Here is a 27793-nt window from a genome sequence, read left to right on the forward strand (position 1 = left end):
AGAACCAGCTGAGTAAGCTTCGGGACTACCCGGCTCCCTGCTCCACTGAGTAAGAAAAACTGTCCTAGAAATTGGGTGCACGTTCAAAAGCCATTTGTTATCAGGAACGCTCCATCAGCCCCATAGCCATCCTTGTTTGATTCATTATGTCGTGTTTGAGCCAGGTGGTACAGTAAAAAGAACAGACACTGGTCATGGCTGCTACTGGTATGATGTGGAAATGTATTCTTTTTGGTGCACTTCTCTTTATTGAAACTATTCTAACTTTCATCGGTTTTGACAATTTGTTTTCTAGGAAATTGTCCATTACCAACAAGATTCGAGTATGGGGAACTGGAAGAGCAATATTTAAGCTTGACTGAGTTTCCTATTGGCACCACTGTGACTTATAAATGTCGTCCAGGTTATATATTGATTCGAGGCAAAGAAAAGAGTATTACCTGCCTTGATACATCGGCCTGGTCAGTAATTCCAGAATTCTGCGAAAGTAAGTGTCTTATTTACTTTTTTCTACTTTTGTTCCATTATGTTTCTTAACTTCCTGTGCCTCATAATTTGTGTTGAGAAGAAGCCAACTTTTTTTCAAAATGCATGCCTGTATCTTAAAGTTGGTAATTTATTATGTTTTGCCTGAGACAGTGCTTTCACTATCACTTGCAGGATCTTTTGTGACCTAAAACAAACTAAAAGGGGCCTAGAGCTCGCACATTAAATACCAGTGCTTGGCTTCCTCATCAATCATTTTCTTGATTATTATTAGTCAACACATGTCGCTGTTACTTTCCCTCTTCGTGTGTTTGCCTCTTCAATGCTAAATACTGACTGTATTCATGACTGTCCATCAGCTGCTCCTGGCTGGATTCAGGTATTTTGTTTGTTTGTTGCTTCCCCCTTCCTCGCCATTGCTTGCACCAGCCCACCTCCTATTACTGGTGTTTGCCCTATCACCCTTCCTGCGTATTTTGTCCTTCAGTTACTTTTTTAATGGGAGCACGAGTAAATGCTATTCTGTTATAGTTTATATTGACATCTTTCTCTTGCATTTGCGGTTCAGCAAATGAGGAATGCAAAAAACCCATGACAAACGCAGTGTAATGAAAAAGTCCACCTCCTATTATCTGACTGATATTTAATATCCAGAATGCTGCACTCTGTATATGTGCGGAAATACGATGTGTGGCAGAAGGACATGTAATATGTTCATCACACAACATCTAGCACACAAAGCTCCTGCTTTAGCGTGTTACAAGGTGTAAGTGAGTGTCCTTTTGTGAAATGCCCTTAGATATTCATTAGCCATCCTGTGGTAATTTGATCAGCAGGTTCCTTGCCGAATGTTGTTTGCTGAAAGCGCATTTGGTTTGATGGTTGTTTAATTGTGTCTGTGGGTAACACCCACATTCTTGTGGTATTCTGTTCACCAATACATACAAATAATCACTCTGGCAAACACTTATGTGTACTACATACCAGGCTACAATGCAGTACGAGAGACAGCAGGAAATGAAGAAAACAAAGGGTGATGGGAAGCATCTGTATGAGGAAGTACAGGGTAGAGGACCATGAAGAAGATTGTTAAACAAGTCATTAATTTATAAATAAAGTGTTGTGTTGTAGAATTCTCGACATACGCGCGTATGTCAAGAATTCTACATTCCAAAGAGGGACGGTTGGGCGAGGCGGAAAAGACGGAGGTGGGCGAGGGAGTGTCCGTTGCTGCGTTTACAGAATAAACTTATTATTGACAACTTTCTTCTGGAGCAACCATCATTATTACATTGGCGACGAGCACCTACCTCCACCTCAAAATTACCGTGGCACGGAAACGTGAGAGTGGACCCGCGATCTTGGCGGTGACCGATGAAAGCGACTTCCTCCCTGATTGAAATTTGGAGGGCACGAAGGAAAGGAGGATCGACGCGCATGTTTTTTGAAGAGTATTGACGCTAGTAAGATGAAAATTTATTTTCTAAAAAAAACAACCCCTACCGTCCATAAAGAAAACGTTGAATGACGTGGCGGCCATCTTGGGGGTAGGAAATACATTGTATCAAATTGTACATTAATGTGGGAGTATAAATCGCATTTGTAATAATGTGGCGGCCATTTTGAGAGTAAAAATTGGGATTTCAATAGTCTATTGGTGTGGCAGCCATTTTGGGAGTACAAAATTGGATTTCTCATACGAGGCGGCCATTTTGGAAGTTAAATTCGGGTTTCTATTTTAAAAGTAGACCATTTAATCTTGAAGGACATCAAGATTCTACACAAAAGTGTGACTGTCTATCAACAATATTTGATGTTGTTTAGATTTATGTTTTGAAGACTTATTGGGCTGGTCTTATAAAAATATATATATATTCAACAAAGGAAAAGGTCCAATATTTACATTGTGAATTACCATGGCTACCAACACTCAAGGTATAGTACCACCTCCCCCGTTCCTTGCACAACCAGGTAATCCACCTATTCCTTGGGGTGAATGGATTGACATTTTTTAAAATTATTTGGTGGCACTTGATGGCCAGGATTTGAGACCAGCAAGGAAAAAAGCTATTATTTTGAGTAATATAGGACAGGTAGGTCAGCGCATATTTAAATACTTACCTCAATCATTAGTAGAAGAAGGTTAACCGGAAATGGATGTGTATAAGGAGGCGAGGAAAAGACTGGAAAAAAGATTTTCGAAAGAAGTCAACATTGTCATGGCAAGACATACATTTTATACCCAACCACAAAGATCAGAGGAGAGTATTGATGAATTTGTCACAAGGTTGAGGGAGTTATCCACTAAATGTCAATTTGGTGCGATGACTGAAGAATTAATACGAGACCAATTAATCATTCAGTGTCCTAGCAAAAAAATACAAGAAAGATTATGGGCAGCCAAAAATCCGTTGTTGAAGGATGCTATCGATATAGCAAAAGTTGTTGAACAATCTGAATATTGTATGAGAGAGATGGAAAAGAAAGATAGTGTCCAATGGTAGTTCTGATACAAATACAACTTGTGTTATAAAAGAAGGCAATGATGTCTTGGCAGGTACAAAAGGTGGGCGTGTGTTCAAGGGTGCAAATAAGAATAACATTGTCAACAAGTCTTATAGTAAGGTGTGTACGAGATGTGGGAGTAAGTTTCACAATGCAGATTCAAAATCATGCTTTGCCTTGGGTAAGGATTGCATGAAATGTGGTAAAAAAGGGCATTTTGCACGCATGTGTAAGAATAATGGAAAATCTAGAGTGGGTATTGTAGGAAAGTACCATCTTGCCTGGCATGTTATCCCCATTTTTCACTGTATATATGTTGTTTTAGTTGTATGTGTCACTGGGACCCTGCCAGCCAGGGCCCCAGTGCTCATAAGTGTGCCTGAATGTATTACCTGTGTAGTGACTAACTGTCTCACTGAGGCTCTGCTAACCAGAACCTCAGTGGTTATGCTCTCTCATTTCTTTCCAAATTGTCACTAACAGGCTAGTGACCAATTTTACCAATTTACATTGGCTTACTGGAACAACCTTATAATTCCCTAGTATATGGTACTGAGGTACCCAGGGTATTGGGGTTCCAGGAGATCCCTATGGGCTGCAGCATTTCTTTTGCCACCCATAGGGGGGAGCTCTGACAATTCTTACACAGGCCTGCCACTGCAGCCTGAGTGAAATAACGTCCACGTTATTTCACAGCCATTTTACACTGCACTTAAGTAACTTATAAGTCACCTATATGTCTAACCTTTACCTGGTAAAGGTTAGGTGCAAAGTTACTTAGTGTGAGGGCACCCTGGCACTAGCCAAGGTGCCCCCACATTGTTCAGGGCCAATTCCCCGGACTTTGTGATTGCGGGGACACCATTACATGCGTGCACTACATATAGGTCACTACCTATATGTAGCTTCACAATGGTAACTCCGAATATGGCCATGTAACATGTCTATGATCATGGAATTGCCCCCTCTATGCCATCCTGGCATAGTTGGCACAATCCCATGATCCCAGTGGTCTGTAGCACAGACCCTGGTACTGCCAAACTGCCTTTCCTGGAGTTTCACTGCAGCTGCTGCTGCTGCCAACCCCTCAGACAGGCTTCTGCCCTCCTGGGGTCCAGCCAGGCCTGGCCCAGGATGGCAGAACAAAGGACTTCCTCTGAGAGAGGGTGTTACACCCTCTCCCTTTGGAAAATGGTGTGAAGGCAGGGGAGGAGTAACCTCCCCCAGCCTCTGGAAATGCTTTCATGGGCACATTTGGTGCCCATTTCTGCATAAGCCAGTCTACACCGGTTCAGGGACCCCTTAGCCCTGCTCTGGCACGAAACTGGACAAAGGAAAGGGGAGTGACCACTCCCCTGACCTGTACCTCCCCTGGGAGGTGCCCAGAGCTCCTCCAGTGTGCTCCAGACCGCTGCCATCTTGGAAACAGAGGTGCTGCTGGCACACTGGACTGCTCTGAGTGGCCAGTGCCATCAGGTGACGTCAGAGACTCCTTCTGATAGGCTCCTTCAGGTGTTGCTAGCCTATCCTCTCTCCTAGGTAGCCAAACCCTCTTTTCTGGCTATTTAGGGTCTCTGTCTCTTGGGATTCCTTAAATGACAAATGCAAGAGCTCATCCGAGTTCCTCTGCATCTCTCGCTTCACCTTCTGCCAAGGAATCGTCTGCTGACCGCGCTGGAAGCCTGCAAAACTGCAACAAAGTAGCAAAGACGACTACTGCAACTCTTTAACGCTGATCCTGCCGCCTTCTCGACTGTTTTCCTGGTGGTGCATGCTGTGGGGGTAGTCTGCCTCCTCTCTGCACTAGAAGCTCAGAAGAAATCTCCCGTGGGTCGACGGAATCGTCCCCCTGCAACCGCAGGCACCAAAGAACTGCATCACCGGTACCCTGGGTCTCCTCTCAGCACGACGAGCGAGGTCCCTTGAATCCAGAAACTCTGTCCAAGTGACTTCCACAGTCTAGTCACTCTTCAGTCCAAGTTTGGTGGAGGTAAGTCCTTGCCTCCCCACGCCAGACTGCATTGCTGGGAACCGCGACTTTTGCAGCTACTCCGGCATCCGTGCACTTCCGGCGGAAATCCTTTGTGCACCGTCCAGCCTGGGTCCACGGCACTCTAACCTGCATTGCACGACATCCTAAGTTGTTCTCCGGCGACGTGGGACTCCTTTGTGCGACTTCGGGTGAGCACTGTTTCACGCATCCTCGTAGTGCCTGTTTCTGGCACTTCTGCGGGTGCTGCCTGCTGCTGAGAGGGCTCCTTGTCTTGCTCGACGCCCCCTCTGTCCCCTGACGCAATTGGCGACATCCTGGTCCCTCCTGGGCCACAGCAGCATCCAAAAACCCTTACTGCATGATTTGCAGCTAGCAAGGCTTGTTGGCAGTCTTTCGGCAGGAAAATACTTCTGCACGACTCTCCACGGCGTGAGGGATCCGTCCTCCAAAGGGGAATTCTCTAGCCCTTGTCGTTCCTGCAGAAACCTAAGCTTCTACAGACCAGTAGCAGCTCCTTTGCACCCACAGCTGGCATTTCCTGGGCATCTGCCCATCTCCGACTTGCTTGTGACTTTTGGACTTGGTCCCCTTGTTCCACAGGTACCCTTGACTGGAAATCCATCATTGTTGCATTGCTGGTTTGTGTCTTTCCTGCAGAATTCCCCTATCACGACTTCTATGTCCTTTGGGGAACTTTAGTGCACTTTGCACTCACTTTTCAGGGTCTTGGGGTGGGCTATTTTTCTAACCCTTACTATTTTCTAATAGTCCCAGCGACCCTCTACAAGGTCACATAGGTTTGGGGTCCATTCGTGGTTCGCATTCCACTTTTGGAGTATATGGTTTGTGTAGCCCGTATCCCTATGTGTCTCCAATGCATCCTATTGTAACTATACATTGTTTGCACTGTTTTCTAATACTATTACTGCATATTTTGGTATTGTGTATATATATCTTGTGTATATTTGCTATCCTCTTACTGAGGGTACACTCTGAGATACTTTGGCATATTGTCATAAAAATAAAGTACCTTTATTTTTAGTATAACTGTGTATTGTGTTTTCTTATGATATTGTGCATATGACACTAAGTGGTACTGTAGGAGCTTCACTCGTCTCCTAGTTCAGCCTAAGCTGCTCTGCTAAGCTACCATTATCTATCAGCCTATGCTGCTAGACACCCTATACACTAATAAGGGATAACTGGGCCTGGTGCAAGGTGCAAGTACCCCTTGGTACTCACTACAAGCCAGTCCAGCATTTTGCATGCATGTGTAAGAATAATGGAAAATCTAGAGTGGGTATCATACATCAAGATTATATGGAGGAGGCCGAAGAAGTAGATAGAGTTTTATCCATAGAGAACACTAGACAGGAAGTGAAAAGTATACATAGACCTCCCAGACCAACGGCAAATTTTATAGTACGTGGGAGAAAGGTACACCTAATGAGTGATTCTGGTTCACTATACAAAATCATACCCAAAAGTTTATTGGTTAAAGAATGGCCCAATGTGCGTCTTCTACCAAAGGATATCAATCCGGGTGGTTATCAGGGTGAGAAAATAGATATAATTGGTTACATGTTGGCCGACACAAATTTTGCTGAGTGACAAATTGAGGGTGAGGTTTATGTGGCTACTAATGGTCCACCAATTCTGGGTTGGCATCACCAGTATGATTTACACATAAGATTGGACCCCAGGACAGATGATAGGGTCATGGCGTTGCAAGACGATAACATTGGTAAAGTATTGGAGGAATACAATGAAGTTTTCACCAATTAAGTAGGAGCACTTAAAGGGTATACACACAAAATAATGTTAAAGAAAGATGCAGTTCCTGTACAGCACAAATTGAAGAGCGTTCCTACTAAGGCAAGGAATGAGGTAAAGAAAATGGTGACATGGTACAAGAGGGCATCATAGAACCTATTGAAACATCAAGTTGGATATCCCCAGTGGTCATCACAAGTAAGTCTGATGGGTCTTTGAGATTCTGTGTCGACCTCAGAATATAGTGGTTGATAATTACCCATTGCCCAATATTAACGAATTAGTTTTACTCCTGAGAGGGGGGGAAATATTTTTCCAAGTTGGATCTTAGGAGTGCGTATCATCAAGTCAGATTGCACGAGGAATCCAAAGAGTTAACAGCATTTATTACTATGGAAGGGGTCTATCAGTTTAATAGGATGCCATCTGGTTTGGCCTCTGCGGCATGGGTATTTCAGAGAATAATGTGTGATGTGTTTGAAGGGGTTGATAATGTGCTGTACTTTCAAGATGACATCTTGATTTTTGGTGAAACGTTGGAAAAACATAACCAAGTACTGAAGTGTGCATTAGAGAGAGTTATGAGGGCAGGTCTTACACTAAAAAAAGAAAAATGTAAATTTTTAGTTGAAGAAATTGAGTTTCTGATGGATACAACTTCCTGTGGATTCCTCACCTAATGAATACTCCCATGGCGCCAGCATTCGACGGAAATCTTCTTCCTAGCTTCTGCACGTCGACGAGGACGTCACATTTGCCCACGCGACTGCCGTCTGACGTCATGCAGGCAATAAGAGGTCCTCGCCGACGTCAGTTCCCTTTTTTCCGTGCATTCGAAACGGTTATCTTCGAGGGAGCTACTGTTGCTTTCGAAGTTAGTGTGTTTTCTGCTGCATGATTTTTCTCGGAGGTCACTATGTCTCAGAGGAAGTCTGGTTTCAAGCCCTGTCGGGAGTGTGGGGGCAAGATGTCCGTTACTGACCCACATTCGGACTGTTTATGGTGCTTAAGCTCCGACCACGACGTCGCAACATGTGATTCATGTCAACACATGAATCCGAAGGCCCTAAAAGAGCGAGAGGCTAAACTCTTCATGGCGAAGTCAAAAAGGAAGGAGAAGAAGCATCATATGAAGTCCTCTTCGCCGAAGTCTCATCGGCGTCATCGAGACTCCCGGCGCCGTAGGGATTCACGGCGCCATTCCAGCAAGGAGAGGTCTCGATCGAGGTCGCCTTCGGCTCGGCGTCGAAAGACTTGGGAGGTCAGTCCCACAGTCACTCCACATCCATCGACGCCGTTGCCTTCTCTGGCTTCGCCAACTTCGCCTGGGCAGACATCTTCAGTGGTTGAAGTGACGCAGCCTCAGGTGTTCTCTCCGGCGTCGCAGACGTCGAGGCTGGCGTCGGGGTCGCCTTCGATCCAGGCACCCAAGTATCCGGCTTTTCCTGCCCCTAGAGCCAATAATACCGCATTTTTTAATGCAATGTATACCATCTTCCAGCAGATGGCTCCAGGCTGTGCTCCAACTGGTCCTTCGGGGCCGTTGGCTTTCACCTTGGGTGCTCCGGCACCGCTACGACCAGCACCCTTCATGCCCTTTCTCCCTTTAGGGAATGTGGGCTCGGCGCCGGTGTCGGCTCCGGTGTCGGCTCCGGTGGCTCCAGAGGTTTCGGCCCAGGAGGTTTCCATCCCGTCGACTTCGGGGTTTCGACCAGTGACTCCGACAGGACCATCGGAGACTTCGAGACGCGCCTCTCTTCATCCGGCTCCTACCTCGCCGTCGAAGCTGCCTGGGGCGCCGGACATGGCGTCGGATGGATCCGGGGATCGGCGTCGTTCCTCGACTACGGCGGATGCCATGTCGACGCCGCGTATTGAAGAGAGGCTACATTCTAGGAGACGTGCTCTCCGTCTCTTGGAGGAACAGGAATACCAACGGGTCTTGGAGGAAGGAGAAATTGAGGATTCTGGCGAGGGTCTTCATGGTCTGGATACAGCTAGTGGGCTGGATACTTCCCCTGAGTGGGACTTGTCATCTCCAGGGGAGTATACTGAGGAGGCAGCCACTTTTCACGCTGTAGTAAGAAAGGCAGCTAACTTTCTTGAACTGCCTTTGCCGGTAGCGGAGGCGAAACAGAATTTGTTAACTGAGGTCCTACATCCGGCCTCTACTGCAGCGGAGCCTCTTTTACCATTCAACGAGGCTTTGCTTGATCCGGTATTGGAGGTGTGGAAGAAGCCGGTATCTTCCTCGGCTGTTCATAGGGCTGTGGCCAGGAGGTATCGGGCTGCACCACCTGACCCTAGCTTTCTGTCCAGACACCCTACGCCGGAGAGCTTGGTGGTCCAGGCCTCCTGTTCTAATAGATCTGCGCCTGGATCTTTTCCAACGGTGCCGGGGGACAGAGACTCCAAGAAGTTGGACTCGCAATCCAAGAAAATATTCTCGTCCTGCAGCATGGCGTTGAAGTCCACCAAAGCAACATGTATCTTGGGGAGGTACATCTATGCTCTTATGGATGAAATAACATCATCACATATGGAGCTTCCCCAAGGACTCTTGAATATCATCTCGGATGCCCAGGCTGCTGCAACCCAGGTTATCCAATCTGGGTTGGATACGACTGACTCAGTGGCTAGGGCGATGGGCACGGCTGTGGTTGCGAGGAGACCGGCTTGGCTTCGCAACTCGGGGTTCTCTTCGGACGTGCAGTCGACCCTGTTGGACCTCCCGTTTGATGGGGACAAACTTTTTGGGGCCAAAGCTGATTCGGCCTTGGAAAGGTTTAAAGAAAGCAGGGCCACAGCCAAGTCATTAGGACTGCAAGCCGCTTCTTCTGCCTCCTCCAGATTTTTTATGAGGTTTCATGGATTTGGACGTGGCTCTTCCTCCTCTTCCTTTCGGGGGAGATTCCAGCAACCTGCCTCTTCTCTCACCTTTAGATCAATTAGAGGGAGGGGTAGGGCCCGCACCAGGGGAGCCTCTCAGCAGCACTCTGCCTCTTCCTCGTCCTCTGGAGGGGTGCAGCAGGGGAAGCAGCCTTAGGCTTCCACCAATTCCCACTCACTCCTCTCCTATAGGGGGAAGGTTACTGCATTTTCTTCACAAGTGGGAGGCTATTACATCAGACACTTGGGTTATCAGCATTGTGGGAAAAGGCTACACCCTTCCCTTTCGGGAGTTTCCGCCCCCCCCATCCCGCCCCGCCCATCTTATTGTTCAAAAGAACACCTCCTGTTGTTAGAACAGGAGGTTCAAGTCCTCCTTTTAAAGGGCGCAGTGGAGTTGGTCCCAGAGCAGGAAAGGGGTCGAGGTTGTTACTCGAGGTACTTCCTGATTCCCAAGAAGGATGGTCGGTTGAGACCAATCCTGGACCTGAGGATCTTGAATTGGTTCCTCAAACAGGAAAAGTTCAAGATGCTGACCCTAGCTCAGGTGCTTTTGGCGTTGAACAATGGAGATTGTATGGTGTCTGTCGACTTGCAGGATGCTTATTTTCATATCCCGATACTCAAGTCGCACAGGAAGTATCTCCGGTTTGTGGTGGGGTCGCAACACTATCAGTTTGCGGTCCTCCCGTTCGGTCTTACTTCGGCACCCCGAGTCTTCACGAAGGTGATGTCGGTGGTTGCGGCAGAGCTCAGAAGGAAGGGGATAGCAGTATTCCCTTACTTGGATGACTGGTTGATCAAAGCCAACTCCCCGGAGCTTGTGTTGCATCATCTGCAGTCAACAACACAGTTGTTGTTCGACCTGGGCTTTTCGGTGAACGTGCCCAAATCTCACCTAGAGCCCTCTCAACGCCTCCTGTTCATAGGGGCAGTACTGGACACAACATTGGATCGAGCCTTTCCTCTGCCTCAGCGGATTCAAGATATTCACGAGTTGGTTCCAATGTTTCGAAATGGAGCGGTCGTTCCAGTCCTCAAGGTCCTTAGTCTGCTCGGTCTGTTTGCCTTCTGCATACTGTTGGTCACGCATGCTCGCTGGCACATGAGGGCTCTTCAGTGGTGCCTCCGAAGGCAGTGGTCTCAACACAAAGGGGATCTCGAAGGCTCTGTCAAGATCTCCAGAGATGCTGCTGCGGTCTTGAAGTGGTGGATTGCGGGCAACAATCTTTCACAAGGAAAGCCGTTCACGCAGTCACCACCAGTGACCAAGGTCATAACAGATGCTTCCACTCTAGGGTGGGGAACTCATCTGGGGGATCTGGAGATCAAAGGGCTTTGGTCTACAGAGGAACAGATTTTTCATATCAATCTGTTGGAGTTGCGGGCTGTACGTCTGGCTATCAAGGCCTTCCTCCCATCCCTTCGCGGTCAGTCGGTTAAGGTCCTAACGGACAATACTGCTGCAATGTGGTATATAAACAAGCAGGGAGGTGTAGGGTCGTACCTTCTCTGCAGAGAAGCTCTTCGACTATGGTCCTGGGCAAAGGACCATCAGATTTGCTTGGTAGCAAATCATCTGGCCGGAGTCTTGAATGTACGTGCGGACAATCTCAGCCGCCATTTCTCAGCCGACCACGAGTGGCGTCTCCATCCAGATCAAGTCCGTCTAATCTTTCAGTTGTGGGGGGTTCCTCGGATATATCTGTTTGCCACCCGGGAGAACACGCACTGTTCGTTTTATACTGCAGCCTCCAGTATCCGGTACAGGGGGCTTTGGGGAACGCGTTTCAGAGAACCTGGTGCGACCAGTTGCTTTACGCGTTTCCCCCCATACGCTTGATTCCTCGAGTGTTGAGGAAAATTCGCCAAGACCGGGCCCAAGTAATCTTAATAGCTCCGGATTGGCCAAGGGGGGTGTGGTATTCCGACCTTAACTCTCAATGTGCCCTCCGCTCCGTCTCCCTCTCAGGGCAGACCTCCTCTCGCAGTCGCAGGGGCAGGTTTTACACCCCAACCTCCAGAGCCTGCACCTTCATGCCTGGAGATTGAACGGGACAACCTGAGTTCCTTCTCTCTCCCACCTGATGTAGTGGATGTTATCTTAGTGGCCAAGCGACACTCCACTAAAACTATCTACACTAATAGGTGGTCTAGATTTGTGGTATGGTGTGGAGCGAGACCGATTGATCCCTTACGTGCTCATTTGTCAGATGTTTTATCTTTTGCTTTGTCTCTAGCGCAGAAAGGTTGTGCAGTGGCTACTGTTAAAGGTTACTTGTCTGCCTTGTCAGCCTTCATTTGTCTTCCAGACCAACCATTGGTATTTAAATCTCCTATAGTTCTTAGATTCTTGAAGGGCCTTATGAATAAATACCCTCCAAAACCTTTCGTTATGCCTCAATGGGATTTGTCCTTGGTCCTGACTTTCCTTATGGGGTCCCCTTTTGAGCCTATGCATTCTTGCCCCTTAAGGTTCTTAGTTATTAAAACAGTTTTCCTGGTGGCCATAACATCTGCAAGGAGAGTGAGTGAGTTGCAGGCTTTATCGGTAAAACCCCCTTATACAACTTTTTATGGGGATAAGGTGGTGTTGAGGACCAAGGCTGCTTTCCTTCCGAAGGTTGTTTCACCCTTCCATTTGGCCTAGACAATTACTTTGTCCACATTCTATCCTCCGCCTCATCCTTCATAGGAGGAAGAGAGACTACATTGCTTGGACCCAAAGAGGGATTTAAGCTTCTACATAGACAGAACGAAGGATTTCAAGCTGGAGGATCAGCTGTTCATCGGATACGTGGGCAAGAGGAGAGGAAAGGCAGTCCACAAGAGAACACTCTCCAGGTGGGTTATTCTTTGCATTCAAATCTGTTACTCTTCAGCAAAGAAGGATCCTCCTGATGGTATTGGAGCTCATTCCACCAGGGCTATGTCGGCCACTTCGGCCTTGGCTAGGGGTGTTCCTGTGGTAGACATCTGCAAGGCCGCAACTTGGTCATCCCTTCACACTTTTGAGAAGCATTACTGCTTGGACTCTGAGGTCAGAAGGGACGGCCATTTTGCACGGTCAGTGCTGCAGGATTTCTTGGTTTGACCATACAGGCACCCACCACCGAGTGCGTTACTGCTTTGGGACTCTATTAATTAGGTGAGGAATCCACAGGTAGTTGTATCCATCAGAAGAACGAGTTACTTACCTTCGGTAACGACTTTTCTGGTGGATACATTAGCTACCTGTGCATTCCTCACGGTCCCACCCGCCTCCCCGTTGCCTTTTTGGCCTTACCAAGTAATCCTTGAGTGTGCTCCTCTTGGTCTTTAGGACTGCAATAGATTATGTGTATATGGATATTTGTATATATATATTTCTTTGTGTATATACATATTTAGTGTATATATGTTTTGATTTTAAAAAAAAAAGAGAAAGAAAGTTATATTAAATCTATAGCCATTTTCTTGCAATGATGTGTAGTTTACAATGTTATGTGATGTTGCCTTTATCTTTCATTGCATTGGATTATTGTTCTCAGGCACGTAAAAAATGTTGGTACTCACGTCGGCGAGGACCTCTTATTGCCTGCATGACGTCAGACGGCGTCGCGTGGGCAAATATGACGTCCTCGTCGACGTGCAGAAGCTAGGAAGAAGATTTCCGTTGAATGCTGGCGCCATGGGAGTATTCATTAGGTGAGGAATCCACAGGTAGCTAATGTATCCACCAGAAAAGTCGTTACCGAAGGTAAGTAACTCGTTCATTTGGGATATACCCTCTCTGAACATTGAGTAAAACCAATGAGGAAACTGTTGGATGCCATTGAAAAAGTTCCATCCCCCCAGGATAAAGAACAGCTGAGATCATTCATGGGACTCATTGAGTACTACTCCAAATTCATAAAGAATTTTGCTGATAAAACGGAGAGTATAAGAGAACTTTTACGAAAAGGGCAAAAGTTCCAATGGGGGGGATGATCAGGAGTCAGCTTTTCAAAACATAAAAAAAGAAATGTGTGAAGCTAAAGTGTTGGTACCTTTCAATCTTGAAGCTAAGACTATTGTAACAGTAGATGCAAGTGCAATTGGTCTAGGAGATGTGCTTTCAAAATCTCTGACAAAGGAGAAGAGACTGTTGCATTTGCGTCACGATCATTGACCAAATCTGAACGGAATTACTCAGTCATTGAAAAAGAGACATTGGCTGCATCGTGGGGCATTGAGTATTTCAGAACTTACATTTGGGGACGTAAGATAATATTACGCACTAATCATAAACCATTGTTGAGGGTGCTGTTACCTGGGGTGCCAACAAAGTGTCTCCACGCCTGGATAGATTATCTGCAAGGTTGCAGGAGTATCAGTTTACTATTGAATATATTCCTGGATGGTGTAATGTTCAGGCGGAGCAGTTTGGTGCCTGCGTTGTCAGGGGGAAGATTCCGTCAACCCACGTGAGATTTCATCTTGGCTTCCAGTGCACGGTGAAGGCAGACAGCCCTCAGACATGCACCACAAGGGAACAGTCGAGAAAGCCGGCAGGATGAGACGCTACAATGTTGCTGGTAGTCGTCTTGCAACTTTGTTGCGGTTTTGCAGGTGTCCTGGAGCAGTCAGCGGTCGATCCTTGGCAGAAGTCGAAGAGGGAAGTGCAGAGGAACTCCATTGTGCCCCAACACCTCTGAATCCAAGATGGCAGAGGTCTGGGACACACTGGAGGAGCCCTGGAATTATAAGGGTGTTCCAGTGTGCCAATGAGAATTGGTGAAGATAGTCACTAGCCTGCAGTGACAACTGTGAAAGCAGAGAGGGAGCATAAACACTGAGGTTCTGGTTAGAAGACCCTCAGTGATACAGTTAGGTACCACACAGGGAACACATACAGCCCACAAACTTATGAGCACTGTGGTCCTGGCTAGCAGGATCCCAGTGAGACAGTAAAAACACCCTGACATATACTCACAAACAGGCCAAAAGTGGGGGTAGCAAGGCTAGAAAGAGGCTACCTTCCTACAATGATGCTAGAATAAACAGGGGGGGGGGGGGGCAATAGCTCCTCCTAGCAATGCAGGTTTTTTTCTGAGATTCCTAGTTGCAGTTGTACTCAGCTGTTTATTTTTCTTGATTGTTGTGCTAGGGTTCAGTAATGTTGGATAGTTTGCATTGTTGCATTTTCCTAATCTCTATTCCCTATTGTGCAAATAGTGGGCCTTTTCAATTGTATTATCTGCAATGGCTTTGTGGTACATGAGGTGCAGGTAATTTCTCTTGGAGCGATAGAGGGATCATGTTTGAACTGGACAGATTCAAGCGCATCTGTTGTAAGATGAGCATACATAGTGATTGAAGTAAGTAATTTTAATATTTTTCTGCGGTTGAGGATGTGATGGGCGGACTTAGGCTCCATTAGGTGGCCACAGGAGACAGTTCTTGCCAGTTTTATTCACTTTTTAAGTATTGTTTCTAAATGTGAACTTCTTTTAAAATTCTTATGTATGAAGGTGCGATTGGGCTCTGTGTGAACTGACTTAGGCCCGTGTTCAGTGGCCAGTCAGTTATTGGGGGGGTCAGTTTGGTTTTTTGGTTTTTCTCTGACATTCCTTTCACGGAACCGGCTTTCTTCTCTTTTGTGAGGGCCAATTCTGGGTGCGGCCGGCATTTTTGCTCCAGCCTAGCTGATCTTTTGTTGACGGCCTTAATCCAGGGTTAGCGGTCAGCCCAGGAATCCCTATTTAGTCCACGATGCAGCAGGAGCGCTGCTGGCGTGCCAAAGGCACGCCTAAGGCAAGCCCGTCTGCGCCAGACCGGGCCTTAGGGCCAGTACGTCCGGTCAGGGAAAAAGGGTCTGTTCTATCCCCCATTTCTTATTCATCAGAAGCGCTTCAAGGTTTGAGGCCCCCTCTGTCTTTGGAATGTCAGGTTTGTACAAACTGGAATGGGAAAATCGGGAGCTGCTCCTCTTGTCAATGGAGGCCTCAATTCATTGAGCTAATACCACACGCAAATAATAAATGTCATAGCACTCTCGTTATGAGTAATGCTCGCTCAATTCCAGTTCACAAACTGGACATTAACCTCTTAGGTAATGTGGCACCCACAGCCTTGGGCCTGACTGAAACTTGGCTGCACGAAGGGTCAGGGCCGGATATCACTCTAGCATTAGCCCAGGGATATTTAATAGCCAGGGTGGATAGGAATACTTCTAGAGGTGGAGGAACCGCTATTATTTATAGGGATTCCTTGAAAATGCAAATCCAGCCCTTCAAGGTAGTAGACGAGGAAGCCATGCTCTTTTCTATGGAGCTCAATCCTTCATTTTTCATTCTCAGGAATTCTCCTCTACCGCCCCCCAGGGTCACCAGAGGACCTTTTTAATTTCCCTTTCAAGCAGTATCGCTGATCATATATGTAGGAGAGACAATTTTACTGTCCTAGGCGATTTTAATATTCATGCTGAGAATTTAGCTCAGCAACAAGACGTCTTATGGGTGATATGGAGGCGCTGGGTCTAGAGCAATTGGTGAGAGGCCCTACACATGAACATGGTCATACCATTGACTTAGTGTTTAGCAATTTGATCTCTCTTACTTCTATATCCCCCACGCCTCTGGCTTGGTCAGATCATTTCCTAGTTACACTGGATTTAGTTACTGATATCAGTGGTAACGGTCCCAAGCCTCTGGCTCAGGTGGGTAGATGTTGGCATAAGATTAGTATCATGGATTGGAACAGGAAGTTGGAGTGGAAAATCGTGAACCTTTATCGCTTAATAGTATGAACCTTGATGTAAAGACATTCAATGACTGGATCATCGATAGTCTGGACTCGGCACTGCCTCTAAGGGTTAAAAATGGTCCGCGCAGGAAAGTCAGTGCTCGGTGGTATACCCCCACCTGCACCTTCTTAAGAAAAATTGTAAAAGGTTAGAGAGAAGGTGGAGAAAATCTTATGCTCTGGATGACACGAACAGCTATAGGAAAGCTATCAGAGTGTATTATACGGAGATAAAATTAGCACAGAGCTCCTATTATGCTGATAGAATTGGAGAAGCCTCTAACTCAACTAAAGAGGTGTTTCAGGTGTTAAAAGAAATTCTTTAAGCACCAGTGTAAGAGAGCCCTATTGAGGCTTCCGTGGAACATAGTAATCAGCTAGCCAGCTTCTTTCAACATAAATATTCAAGATTCTATTCAAACTTCCCTAAGAGCACACCCATATCAGAAGACCAGATTATTGGCACAAGGAAGGGTATTGCTACTATTTCTAATTTTACTTCCCTTCCTCCGGAGCAAGTTGGCTTGTTGCTCAAGTCTCTTAAGTCAGGATCCCCCCCTTGACCCAGCTCCCCCGCATATAATTGATCTGGGATGGACAGTGATTGGTCCGGCTCTTACGGACTTTCTGAATGCCTCAATATCTAGGGGTTTAGTTCCGGATCAGTGGAAGCACACCATAGCCAAACCATTATTAAAGAAGGCCTTCCTGGAAATGGCAGATCTAAAGAATTATAGACCTATATCTTTATTACCAACACTGGCTAAAATTTTAGATAAACATATTAACACTCAACTCTCTACCTTTCTGGAAATACATAACTGTTTCCATTCTACACAAACGTGCTTTAGACCCCGGCACAGTACAGAAACTGTATTGATTGCAGTTTTGGAATAGGCAAGGAAGGCCATGGATCATGGTCATACAACTGCAGTTATACTTTTGGATCTGAGTGCGGCCTTTGATACCGTAGACCATCAAGTGTTGATCACAAGGATGAGGAACATGGGAATAGAGTGGCTTGCCCTTGCATGGCTGACCTCCTTTTTAGAGGGCAGATCATTTCAGGTCCTTGATCGATTTTACTTCTTGGACATACTTTATTCCAGTTGTGGTGTGCCTCAGGATTCGTCGCTTAGCCCTACGCTTTTTAATATATAAATGGCTCCTCTAGCGGACTTAGTGGAATCCTTTGGTCCATCCATGGTGTCCTACGCGGATGACACCCAACTGGTGGTATCCTTTTCAGATAACGCTTACTGTCCTCTTGCTTACAGGATGGATGACGGACCGAAGACTGCAACTTAACGGCAACAAAACAGAGCTTATGATTTTGGGGTATGTCACTCGCGATTCCAAGCGCTCTTGCTGACTTTCCACCTCCTAAGAAATACATTAAGAGCCTAGGGATGTGGCTGGATCCTGGTCTAACATTGGATCAGCATGCCAAGCATATATCGGCTACTTGCTTTGGCATACTGAGACGTCTGAGGAAGGTTTTTACAAATCTTTCATCTTTGGCAAAAAGGCTTATTATTCAAGCTACTATTTTTTTGAGACTTGATTATGGCAATGGTATATTTCTGGGTTCTCCTTTATATGTGAAACAGAAGTTGCAGCGGGTACAAAATGCAGTGGCCCGCCTCCTTTTAGACATCCCTAGATGGACCTCTGTGAAATCAGCATTAGTTTCACCACATTGGTTGCCGGTTGAACAGCAGATTAAATTTAAAGCTTTGTGGTGTATCCACAGGTCCCTTCACAACAGGGGTCCTCCGCTTCCAAGAACCCTCGCCTCCTTCCATAAGCCGAATAGAGCTCTCAGATCAGCCTCAACAGCTTTGGCCTCCCTACCCAGATATAAAAAAGTTAGATGGGGTGGGGGGGGTGCCACAATGGCCTATTTGGGAGCCAAGCTGTGGAGTTCCCTCCCCCCTAGACTTCGTCTCATAACCCAGGAATACAGCTTCCATAAGGAATTCAAGACTTGGCTGTTTAAGAACTGACTGTCCTCTATAATTAGCCTAGGCTTGGTCGATTAGCACTGGGAAGCCTTAGGGTAGCCATGCGCTTTATAAATCGCATGACATAACATAACATGGGGGCCTCTTGAATTATAATGAGAGAAACATTGAATCTTAGTGGGAGTGATGAGACAGTCATCCTGGTTTGTGCTTCTATTTTTCCTGTTAGAATAAACAGTACTTAGTTTTGTGCTTTGTATTTCCAAGCTTGCAGTGGAATCTACTAATAGGGAAGAAGCATAAGTATTGCCTGGGTTGACTTTGCTGGCCATTTGTGGTTGCTCTGAGCTATTACTTGGTGAAGGGATGTGATTCATCGTTTGTATGATTACTGTATTCAATTTGAGATATTAGCAATGTCTTCTTTAATTTTGTTTTTTCCTTGACATTCTTTTTTTCCGATGGAGGACCAACCATATCTTCTTTGTCTAGCAATGATGCAGTCTCATTTCCAACACCTGAAGGATGATTGATCAAAACTCTGTCACAAAAGTTTTGTGATGCTTCTCCTGGGTATTTGCGGGATAGGATTCAGAAGAGCTTCACCCATCTCAAGCAGATCTACTTGAATACTCAATTTGTCAGAGTGATAATTTAGTGCTGAGGTTTTCACACCCTTGGTATTAAGCAAATTTCTTCAAATTTTGATTAAAAAATAAATAACATCTATGACAACTTTGCTAAATCCACAAATGATGAACACTGCAATCCTCTTTTACTTAAATCCCCCTTTTTACTTTCGGAGAATGCCCACCTCATCAGTGGCTATTGCAGGTTCCCGGCAGCAGCTCCTAGCTGCAGTGGCAATTCTGCAACTCTTGGGGGTGCTATAGTATTGTGACATAATCCGTGTACAGAGAAGTCACCCCTAAAGCAGGGTTCATCAGGGCACATGTGAGGGCATATAGACCCAAGTGCACATGCCCCTGCAATGTCTTTGTCGAATCTGAGACATAGTAAGTGAACAGGGAAGCCTTTTTCAAATACATGTGCTGGACACCAGTCGTTAGGAGTTCCCCAGCTACATGATGGCTTCTGTGAACCCAGGGATGTTTGTTATCAAACATCTCAGAACAATAAACCCTCACTGAATCCAATGATTGATTTATTAATAAATGCATACATGGGGCACCTTTGAGGTGCCCCCTGAAAACCTACCAGCTACTAGTGTGCTGACCCCCCCCCCACCGACCCCCCCCCCCCAACAAGTGAGAGCCAGCACTCTTAAGGGCCAGAGACAAAAGCCTGCACTGGGTGGAGGAGCTACCCCCTAACCCAAGCAAGATGGACATTCCAGGGCGGGGAGCTTCAAAGGCCTAGCCGCCTTTGTAATGCAACCAAGGTCTCTCCAGATGGTGGAGATGACCAACTCCCCCTGTCGTGACCCAACTTTTGGTAGCAGCACAGGCAGAAAAATTAGGCAGATAAGGAGGTATTCCCACTTCATGCCAGTCCCACCCCGAAGGTGGACGAGCTGAAATGAACACTACTTTTTTAAATTCCTCTATCTTGTTTGGAAGGAATTAGGCCACTAGGATTAGGGTTAGGGTTATGCCCACTTCCCAGCGGAAGTGGTCATAGAAAGGGTGTCATTACCCTAAAGATGAGCAGCCCATTGTCTGCCACCTGGCACTCCGGTAACGCTCCTAAATTGAGGATTTAGGTGTCACCCCTGAACCCTAGAACTCAGACCCTGATGACCTAATAAGACTAGGACAAAGAAGAGTTGCATCCGCAGAAGAAAAGAATAAGCAGCGGACCATGCCGGACTACCTGCTGACCTCAAAGGATTCAGCCCAAGATGCCAACTCATCCTGAATTCAATAAAGTGTCAACTGTCCCATGAGCAGCGGACCTTCTCTGCAACAAGACTTCAAGGAAAAGACTCTGCTGCTGGGACCTCAAAGACCTGACATCCAAAATGATCGCTGCACCTCATGTCCACAACCTGAGGTAAAGCCAACCAACAGGGCCAACGTGGTTCCCTAGCTGCCCAGAGACTGAGTCCAGTGTGGTCTCACCCATAATGGACTCACCCATCATTCCTGCAGCCTATGCACGCAGGCCACCTCTCCCACAGTCTTGTGGTGAGAGAAACCCGACACCTCCAGCAACCACTGCACCCATCGCCCCTGATATCATCTGAGGTGGGACACTGGTGCCAATGATGTCCCCTGGTTCCTAAGAGCTTGAGTCCACCGTGGCTCAACTTCTGGACGACGCATGCAGCCTCAACACGCAGGACCCCAATACCACGAGTGCTCCCAGACAAGAAAATCAGACACCTAAAGACAACCCTTCCTCCGTCACCCCTGAGCCGTGGAGAAGAGGACCAAAATTGCACCTACATCCCAGCACACCTCCAAGTCTACTACCTACTTGATTGTTGTCCTTGATTATCTTCGCAGCCAGAGCATGCAGCCTGTTTGTCACAAGATCTAACTCCCATAAACAACCACTGGGTACCCGACACCTCACTGCACCCCTGGACCTGGCCGCCCCAGTGCTCCCAGTGTGACCTATTGGTGTGGTTCTGATCAGTTCCCAGTACTTATCTTTGCTCCCTGAGCTGGACCTTGTAAGTCATTGGTCACCCTGTGTTTGCTGAAGATTGTTTTCCTCCATAGGATAACATTGAGAGAACTCTGAGAATCGATCTAAGTGTTGTTTTCTGAAACTGCAAAGTATTTATGCTTAAAAGTCTACTTACCAGATTACGAAGTTTTTAGACTTGAAGCATACTTAAAAAGAATTATTTTTCTAAATTGGTCTTCAAGTTGTTCTTTGAGTGAGTGTCTCACTTACTGCCTTTGTGAATACAACAAATGCTTAGCACTACTCTCTGATAAGCCTAACTGCTCATCCCAGTACCACAAAATTGAGCATTAGTCCAATCTACTTTTGCTCTGCACACCAATTGGGGATCCACTGGACTTTCGGTACAGTGTACTTCATTTTTTAGTGCACCGTATAGAGAGCCAGCTTCCTACAGATGCAACTCCACCAGCTGGACCCAAAAAGAGCTCTGACATTCTACCTTCACCACACAAGAGTTCTGGATGGACGACCAACTCTTTGTGGGATATGTGGGAGCAAAGAAAGGTCGGGCAGTACAGAAATTGACCATTTTGTGCTGGACTGTTCTCTCTATAAAAATCTGCTGCACACTGTCTGAGAAGCAACCTCCTGAAGGCTTGAGGCCCCATTTCACCTAGGTACAGCTGTTTCTTCTCTTTTTAGATTTTAATTCAATAAAGTACCCATTCTCTGTGGTAACACAGGCAGTGTCAGTACTGTTCCCTTATGGGTATGTTAATACCTGAAACAATGCCAGTGCTGTCCCACTGGATGTTAACTCGAGAGGTGTAGTACAACATGTGCTGTAAAAAGCCATTTTGTAGTGCTCTTAGCTGAGGATGGGTAGACAGCTAAACAAAGCAATGACTACAACAACCAGGCCAGTCTGTAGCACTTTTCTGATTTCTGCAGCGGTCATGTGGTTTCCATAACCAGCACAGTTCCATTCAGCGTCTGACCTAGTACTGCATTCAAAGCCCGTTTGTTTCATACTCGCAGCTTGAAAATAAAATACGGGTGCTGGAATTCGGTCCACTATGCTGCCCAGGCATCATTCGGGAGGATGTGTGCCATTAAATATACCACCACTGCAGTTAAATCATTAGGGCACACCAGCAGCCGTGACTGACTACTGCAGATACTGTATAGCTTATAACAGTCTAGGGCCTGCGACCCACTACTGCCCAACGAATCGAGTCATAGGGCTTCGCCTATGATACATTCGGGCCTGCTCCTGGTCCAGAAGTGGAAAACTGATAACTCTGTGTCAGCCATGACCATTAATGGTAAATCCTATCCTGAAACCACTAGTTCCAACTGTCCAATTAATAGTATATCGTATGTTCATCTGGTAGTAATGCCCCTTCAAAGATCTGCCAGGCGTAGCAGGGCCTCTACATTCCACTAAAGGAATATCTGTTTCTGTGCCAGTGCTGCTCTATTATTAATAAATATCATTGCCTGTGCTGAAGGATTTTCATGCTTCTCAGAAGTCAATTGCCGAGGAGGTCAAACGAAATTTCGACCCAGCATAAGGGTGTGGTGGAACCCCAGAACAACATTTTCATTAAAAACCAATTACATTACACTGTATGACCAATGTAGCCATACAAGGGTAATTCCAGTCAGGAATAACGTTAAGGGGTTTATTACAAACTTAAACTCAAAGTCCTGTAGACCATTCTCAAGACAAAATTATAGAGACACAGTATCACCAAGGGCTGACCAAGGCAACGAAATATGTGGATAAGAACTAACATTAGCAGAAGTAGGCAGTCAATGTAGACCATAGAAAACATCAGTAAAATGATCTGGTGAATAGAGAGCAAGCGTTGCTCACTTTTAATAAGCATTAAGGCAATACAGATAGGTTCAGCCAGTTTGGGCAAGGGAAAAACCTACAAGTTAGCCCATCAGAGAATACTATGTGGGGGGCGAAACAAATGCGAGCAAAAGACAAAAAGGGCAAAAACAATTTAGAAAAAGGTAATCTCTGGCAACAGGTTACTAATTAAGATAGGCAAAAAGTAAGTAAAAAGGGAAAACCGTAAGCATGTCAGAAGCTCGGTCAAGAGTCTTCTTTGGGTTGGGAAAATACCTCTCTCAACAAGGCATTTCAAAGGGTAAGGTCAGAGAGCAATACCTCTGAGTCCAAGAGGCTCAGCATACAGGATAAAGGGCAAAAGGATTCTTCTTGGATCTCCAGGGGCTCTTCATCTGATGGGATCTTACAGGATCTGAACAAACTCCAGCTGTGCATCAATGTTTTAAAGTTCATGTGGCAAGCTGATTCTTCGGCGCAACAGTTCATTTGACGAAGGAGAAACATCCACTAGAAATCTAACATGCATCTCCAATTTGAAACATCCATGTGGTTTCACGCGTTCATCATGAGAATGATGTCCATCTGTACCCTTCCACACAAGATTGAAACATATGTTTAAATTGTCAGTCCACAGTCCGTGATGTTCTCTCTCTTCAAGGACGTTTTCTTGCACTCTCTGCGTAGAACAATAGACATCTATTACCAAGTTAGCCTTCTCACGGGAACCGAAGTCTGACAGAAAGGTACACATTAACAAGATGACTTGACATTTTCTATACAGTCACCAATGCCTAGCAGGCCTTATTTAGGCAAATGAAATTGAACTAAAAACCACACATTACTACAATCAAATAAAACACATTTTAATATGCAAACTTTAAATACAGCATTAATAATTCTTCATTAGCACTCATGTTACAGTAACTTTTAAACAAAATAACTTTAATACATTTCAGTGGGTGTGGTGTAGAACTGCACCTCTATTTGTGCATACAAATGTAGAACATTTATGATCAGAAATGTAATATTGTTTCAATGCAGACTATTAGTTTAGACTCTAAAATATAACATAACAACAGATTTATTCTTCAAACATGTAATTTAATCTCAATACCATCTATGTTTCAGTGATTAGTCTATGATAAATGCACACTAACCTGGCTCCTCAGTGCACCACTCTACTGTCAAACTATTAGTACTTTGATTAACATAATGCATAAACTGTCAAGTATAAATGATCACTCTGACATAAGGGACAGTACTAAGATTTCTGCTACATCTGTCCCCCATCTGATGGCAAATATGGCCATCAGAAAATACTACAAATCTCATTTCCAGGTGTGACTGCTCAAAATTTCAGAGGTCGATCTAGGTAAGGTCTTCTGGACTCCTCCAACTGCTTGTTACCATAGTATTTGCTCCTCCTAGTTTCCATCTCAATCTCCTCCTTTCTCTGTTTACTCTTGGCTTCTTGGATAATTTGTCAAGCCCAAATGCAACTAGGGCACACACAACCATAATCAATAGGGGTCTCAAAATGGTTGCAACTATTCTTCTCTCAAAACTTGCAAACCACATTCCAGTCTCTGAAAAATCATTACCTATTGCTTCCCATGGACCTGTCACTGTTAACTCTTTCGGGTCCTGTCTCAAGTCTGTCATGTTTGTAATGTATTTACTTTCTCCTTATTATTATTATTGTTATTATTATGAATAAAAGTACAGCACTGTTAATTTTGTAAACTCAGCCTGGCTTTGCAGGAATGTCTAATGCAAGGTGATTTTCCAAAAACCATTGATCTTACGGCAACCATTTCTGTGTCCATTTATAAAATGCCACCTAAGGTGTCTGTAGTTATCTTATATTGTTGACAACTTCCTTATCTTGATCATTCAGGATAACACCCACTGATGGCCCTATGGCACTAAAAATATCTCCTACAATCTCTGAAGCACTTGCACCGCACTTAACTCTGATGTTTGATTTCTCATCCCAGACTGGATCATGAAAATGGTGCACATTATATATCTTTAGAAAAACTACTCCCAGGTAGCATGTAACATTCCAGCCTTTCGACAGCTTGTAAAAGGCATTTTTTCCACATATGAAATAAACACATTGTACAGTGGGGTCTTGTCTATTCAACATAAAAGTCCAAACACTCTTAAATAAAAACACGTCTACATTCACTACAAAAAAGTTTCAGTCTTTGATCTTGGTCTTCATACACATAACTTCCCTACATGTTGCCAATCTAAAACCAGGAATCCTTCATTTCTTGCTACTGGATATGTTTCATCTTTTCCACACTTTCGTAAAACTGTTCCCTTTTCCTTTTTAGTCTTCACACCTCTCCTCAACTTGCCAAATGAACTCCTGTAGGAAAGTGCCCCTTTTGGCATGGTTACCCCCCCGCACACCTTTTGCCTGATAACTGATGCTAACTTGACTGAGTGTGTTGGGATTCTGTTAATCAGGCCCCAGCACCTGTGTTTTTTTTCCCTAAACTGTACCATTTCTTCAACAATTGGCACACCCTTGGCACACAGCTAAGTCACTTGTAAAAGGTACCATTGGTACTAGGGTCCTTGTGGCCAGGAAGTGTCTCAAGGGCTGCAGCATGTATTAAGCTACTGTAAGGGCCCCCTCACCAAATACATGCATGCTGACATTGCAGATTTTGTGTGTTGGTGGGGAGAAGAAAAAAAGGTAAAGTTGACATGGCACCCTGCTCTAGGTGCCATGACCACAAACCACTGCCTGTGGCATAGGTAAGGCACCCTCTAGCAGGCCTCACAGACCTAAGGCAGGGTGCACTATGCCACAGGTGAGGGCATAGCTGCATGAGCAATGTACCCCTAAAGTGTCCTAGTCCATTCTTAGACATTGTAAGTACAGTGTGACCATATTGAGTAGGTGGGCTGGGAGTTTGTCTTTAGGAACTCCGCAGCTCAATGAAGTCTTCACTGAAGACTGGTTAGTTTGGTATCCAACTTCTCTGCTCAATAAAACCACACTGATGTAGTGTTGGATCTCTTGAAAAATACACACAGAGGGCAACTTGGAGATGCCCCCTGTATTTCACCCAACCCTCTAGTATGAGGCTAACCAGTCTGTGCTAGCCTGCCACTAAGAAAAGTTTCTGACCCCATGGGGTGAGAGCCTTTGTGCTCTCTGTGGTCGGGTACAAAGCCTACTCTGGGTGGAGGTGCTTCACACCCCCCCCCCTCCCCCCCTTGCAGGAATTACAACACTTGGCAGCGAGCCTCCGAGGCTCCTGCCTTTTGTTGCACTGTCCCAGGGCACTCGAGCTAGTGGAGATACCTGCCTCTGTAGCCAATCCCCACTTTTGGCAACAGGTCCGATGGGAAAATGAGTAAACACAAGGAAGAGTGACCACCTCAGCTCGGAGCTGAGGTGACCCCCCTCCTTGCAGAATTCTACATCTCTTTTTAGAGGAGGATAGCCAATATGAACATGCCCCCTCCCCAAAGTGAGTGGGTACAGGAATGCTATAGCCACCCTCAGGGACAGTAGCCATTGGCTATTGCCCTCTGATCCCTGTAACCCCCCCAAAATCTATTATTTATGGTCACCCCTTAACCTTGCTCCCTAGATTCCTGGTGACCTGAAAGAAGATTGACTGAAGAGCCATACCAGCAGAGAAGACTCCAGAGGACAACTGACTTGGCCCCCAGCCCTACTGGCCTGTCTGCAGCTTCAAGACTCCTGCTATAAGAAGATGGCTTGTACTGCAGGGCCAATAACCTCTACAAACCACCAGAGGCCTGCCTACCCATCCAAAGTCCAAGATCTCCTGAGGACAGCAGCCCTGTCAACAAAGAAACCTCCAAGAAGGACTCCACAACCTCCCAGATTTGCGAGTCCTGCCCACTCTGCACCCAATGCTCACGGCACGGGTCCTGGTGGCCCACCGACCCAGAGAAGGTCCCCAGGTGATTCTGACCTTGAGCCCACCCTGGGTTGACCACAGTGATCAACATGACAATGTCTGCTGCCTAAACCCAGAGGACCCCCCTGCTAAAGTTACCCCTGCACTCGCAGCCCCCCTGGCCTTGGGTAATCCAGCAACATCCAGTGGGGGCTTTACTCACCTGTCTAACTGTTGATTTTCTTCAGTCAACTCCCTGGACCACGCCTGCAGCATCTTTGTGACCCCCGGGGTTCCCTCATTGAAAAGCACTGGGTGCCCAATGATGTGTTTGCACCCTGCACACGGGCGCCCCTGTGCCGCTAAGGGTGTGTTTGGTGCTGAACAGTGGCCCCCCTGGTGGTGATCTAAACTTCCCAGGTCTGTGCCCTGAAGTCGTGGGTACTTACCTGCAAGCTGTTTCTTTCTGAGTGCCCCCCAGTCTCAATAGAATTTCATTGGGTGCCCAACACCAACTTTGACCTCTGCAACCGGCCGTCCCCTTGTTGCTGGTGGTGCACCCTTTGTCTCTTCCTAAACTTTGCCCTGTGGACACATAACCTCAAAAGACCTAAGATCCTAAGTCAAGTACTTACCTACAAATTATGTTATTTTTCCTCCCCTAGGACTGCATTGCTTTCCATGAGAAATTGCACTGTCTACTTTTGAAATTGCAAAGTATTACTTATCTGTAAACTGTTTTACCTGTTAATTCTAACAAGTGCATTTGATACTTGAAAGCGATACATACTTCAAACTGTACTTACCTGCAACAAAGATCCTTTTGGTTCTAGAAATGAAGTAACAAAGCATATTTTTGGTGCATAAAACATTGGCCTGGAGTTAGTCATTGAGTGTGTGCCTCATTTTTTGACTGTCTGTACACCAAATGCTAAGCACTACACACTGATAAGCCTAACTGCTCAACCACACTACCACAAGAGAGAGCATTAGTATTATCTGCTTCAGCCTCTATAAAGTCTCTGGGGATCCACTGAACTCTGTTCCCCCTATACCTTACTAT

General features: G+C 45.9%; 1 protein-coding gene across 8 annotated transcripts in view; it reads left to right on the forward strand.

Annotated features, from left to right (window-relative positions):
- Positions 1 to 27793, forward strand: part of LOC138299904 (membrane cofactor protein-like) — a 439137-nt gene that overhangs the window by 60146 nt on the left and 351198 nt on the right. For all 8 annotated transcript variants that reach the window (XM_069238611.1, XM_069238612.1, XM_069238618.1 and 5 more), the window contains exon 2: positions 296 to 487. In XM_069238611.1, the coding sequence (XP_069094712.1) occupies positions 296 to 487 (192 nt within the window). The remainder of the gene's footprint in view (positions 1 to 295; positions 488 to 27793) is intronic.

The sequence above is a fragment of the Pleurodeles waltl genome, chromosome 6 (assembly GCF_031143425.1).
Source record: "Pleurodeles waltl isolate 20211129_DDA chromosome 6, aPleWal1.hap1.20221129, whole genome shotgun sequence".
In the NCBI taxonomy this organism is placed as follows: Eukaryota; Metazoa; Chordata; class Amphibia; order Caudata; family Salamandridae; genus Pleurodeles; species Pleurodeles waltl.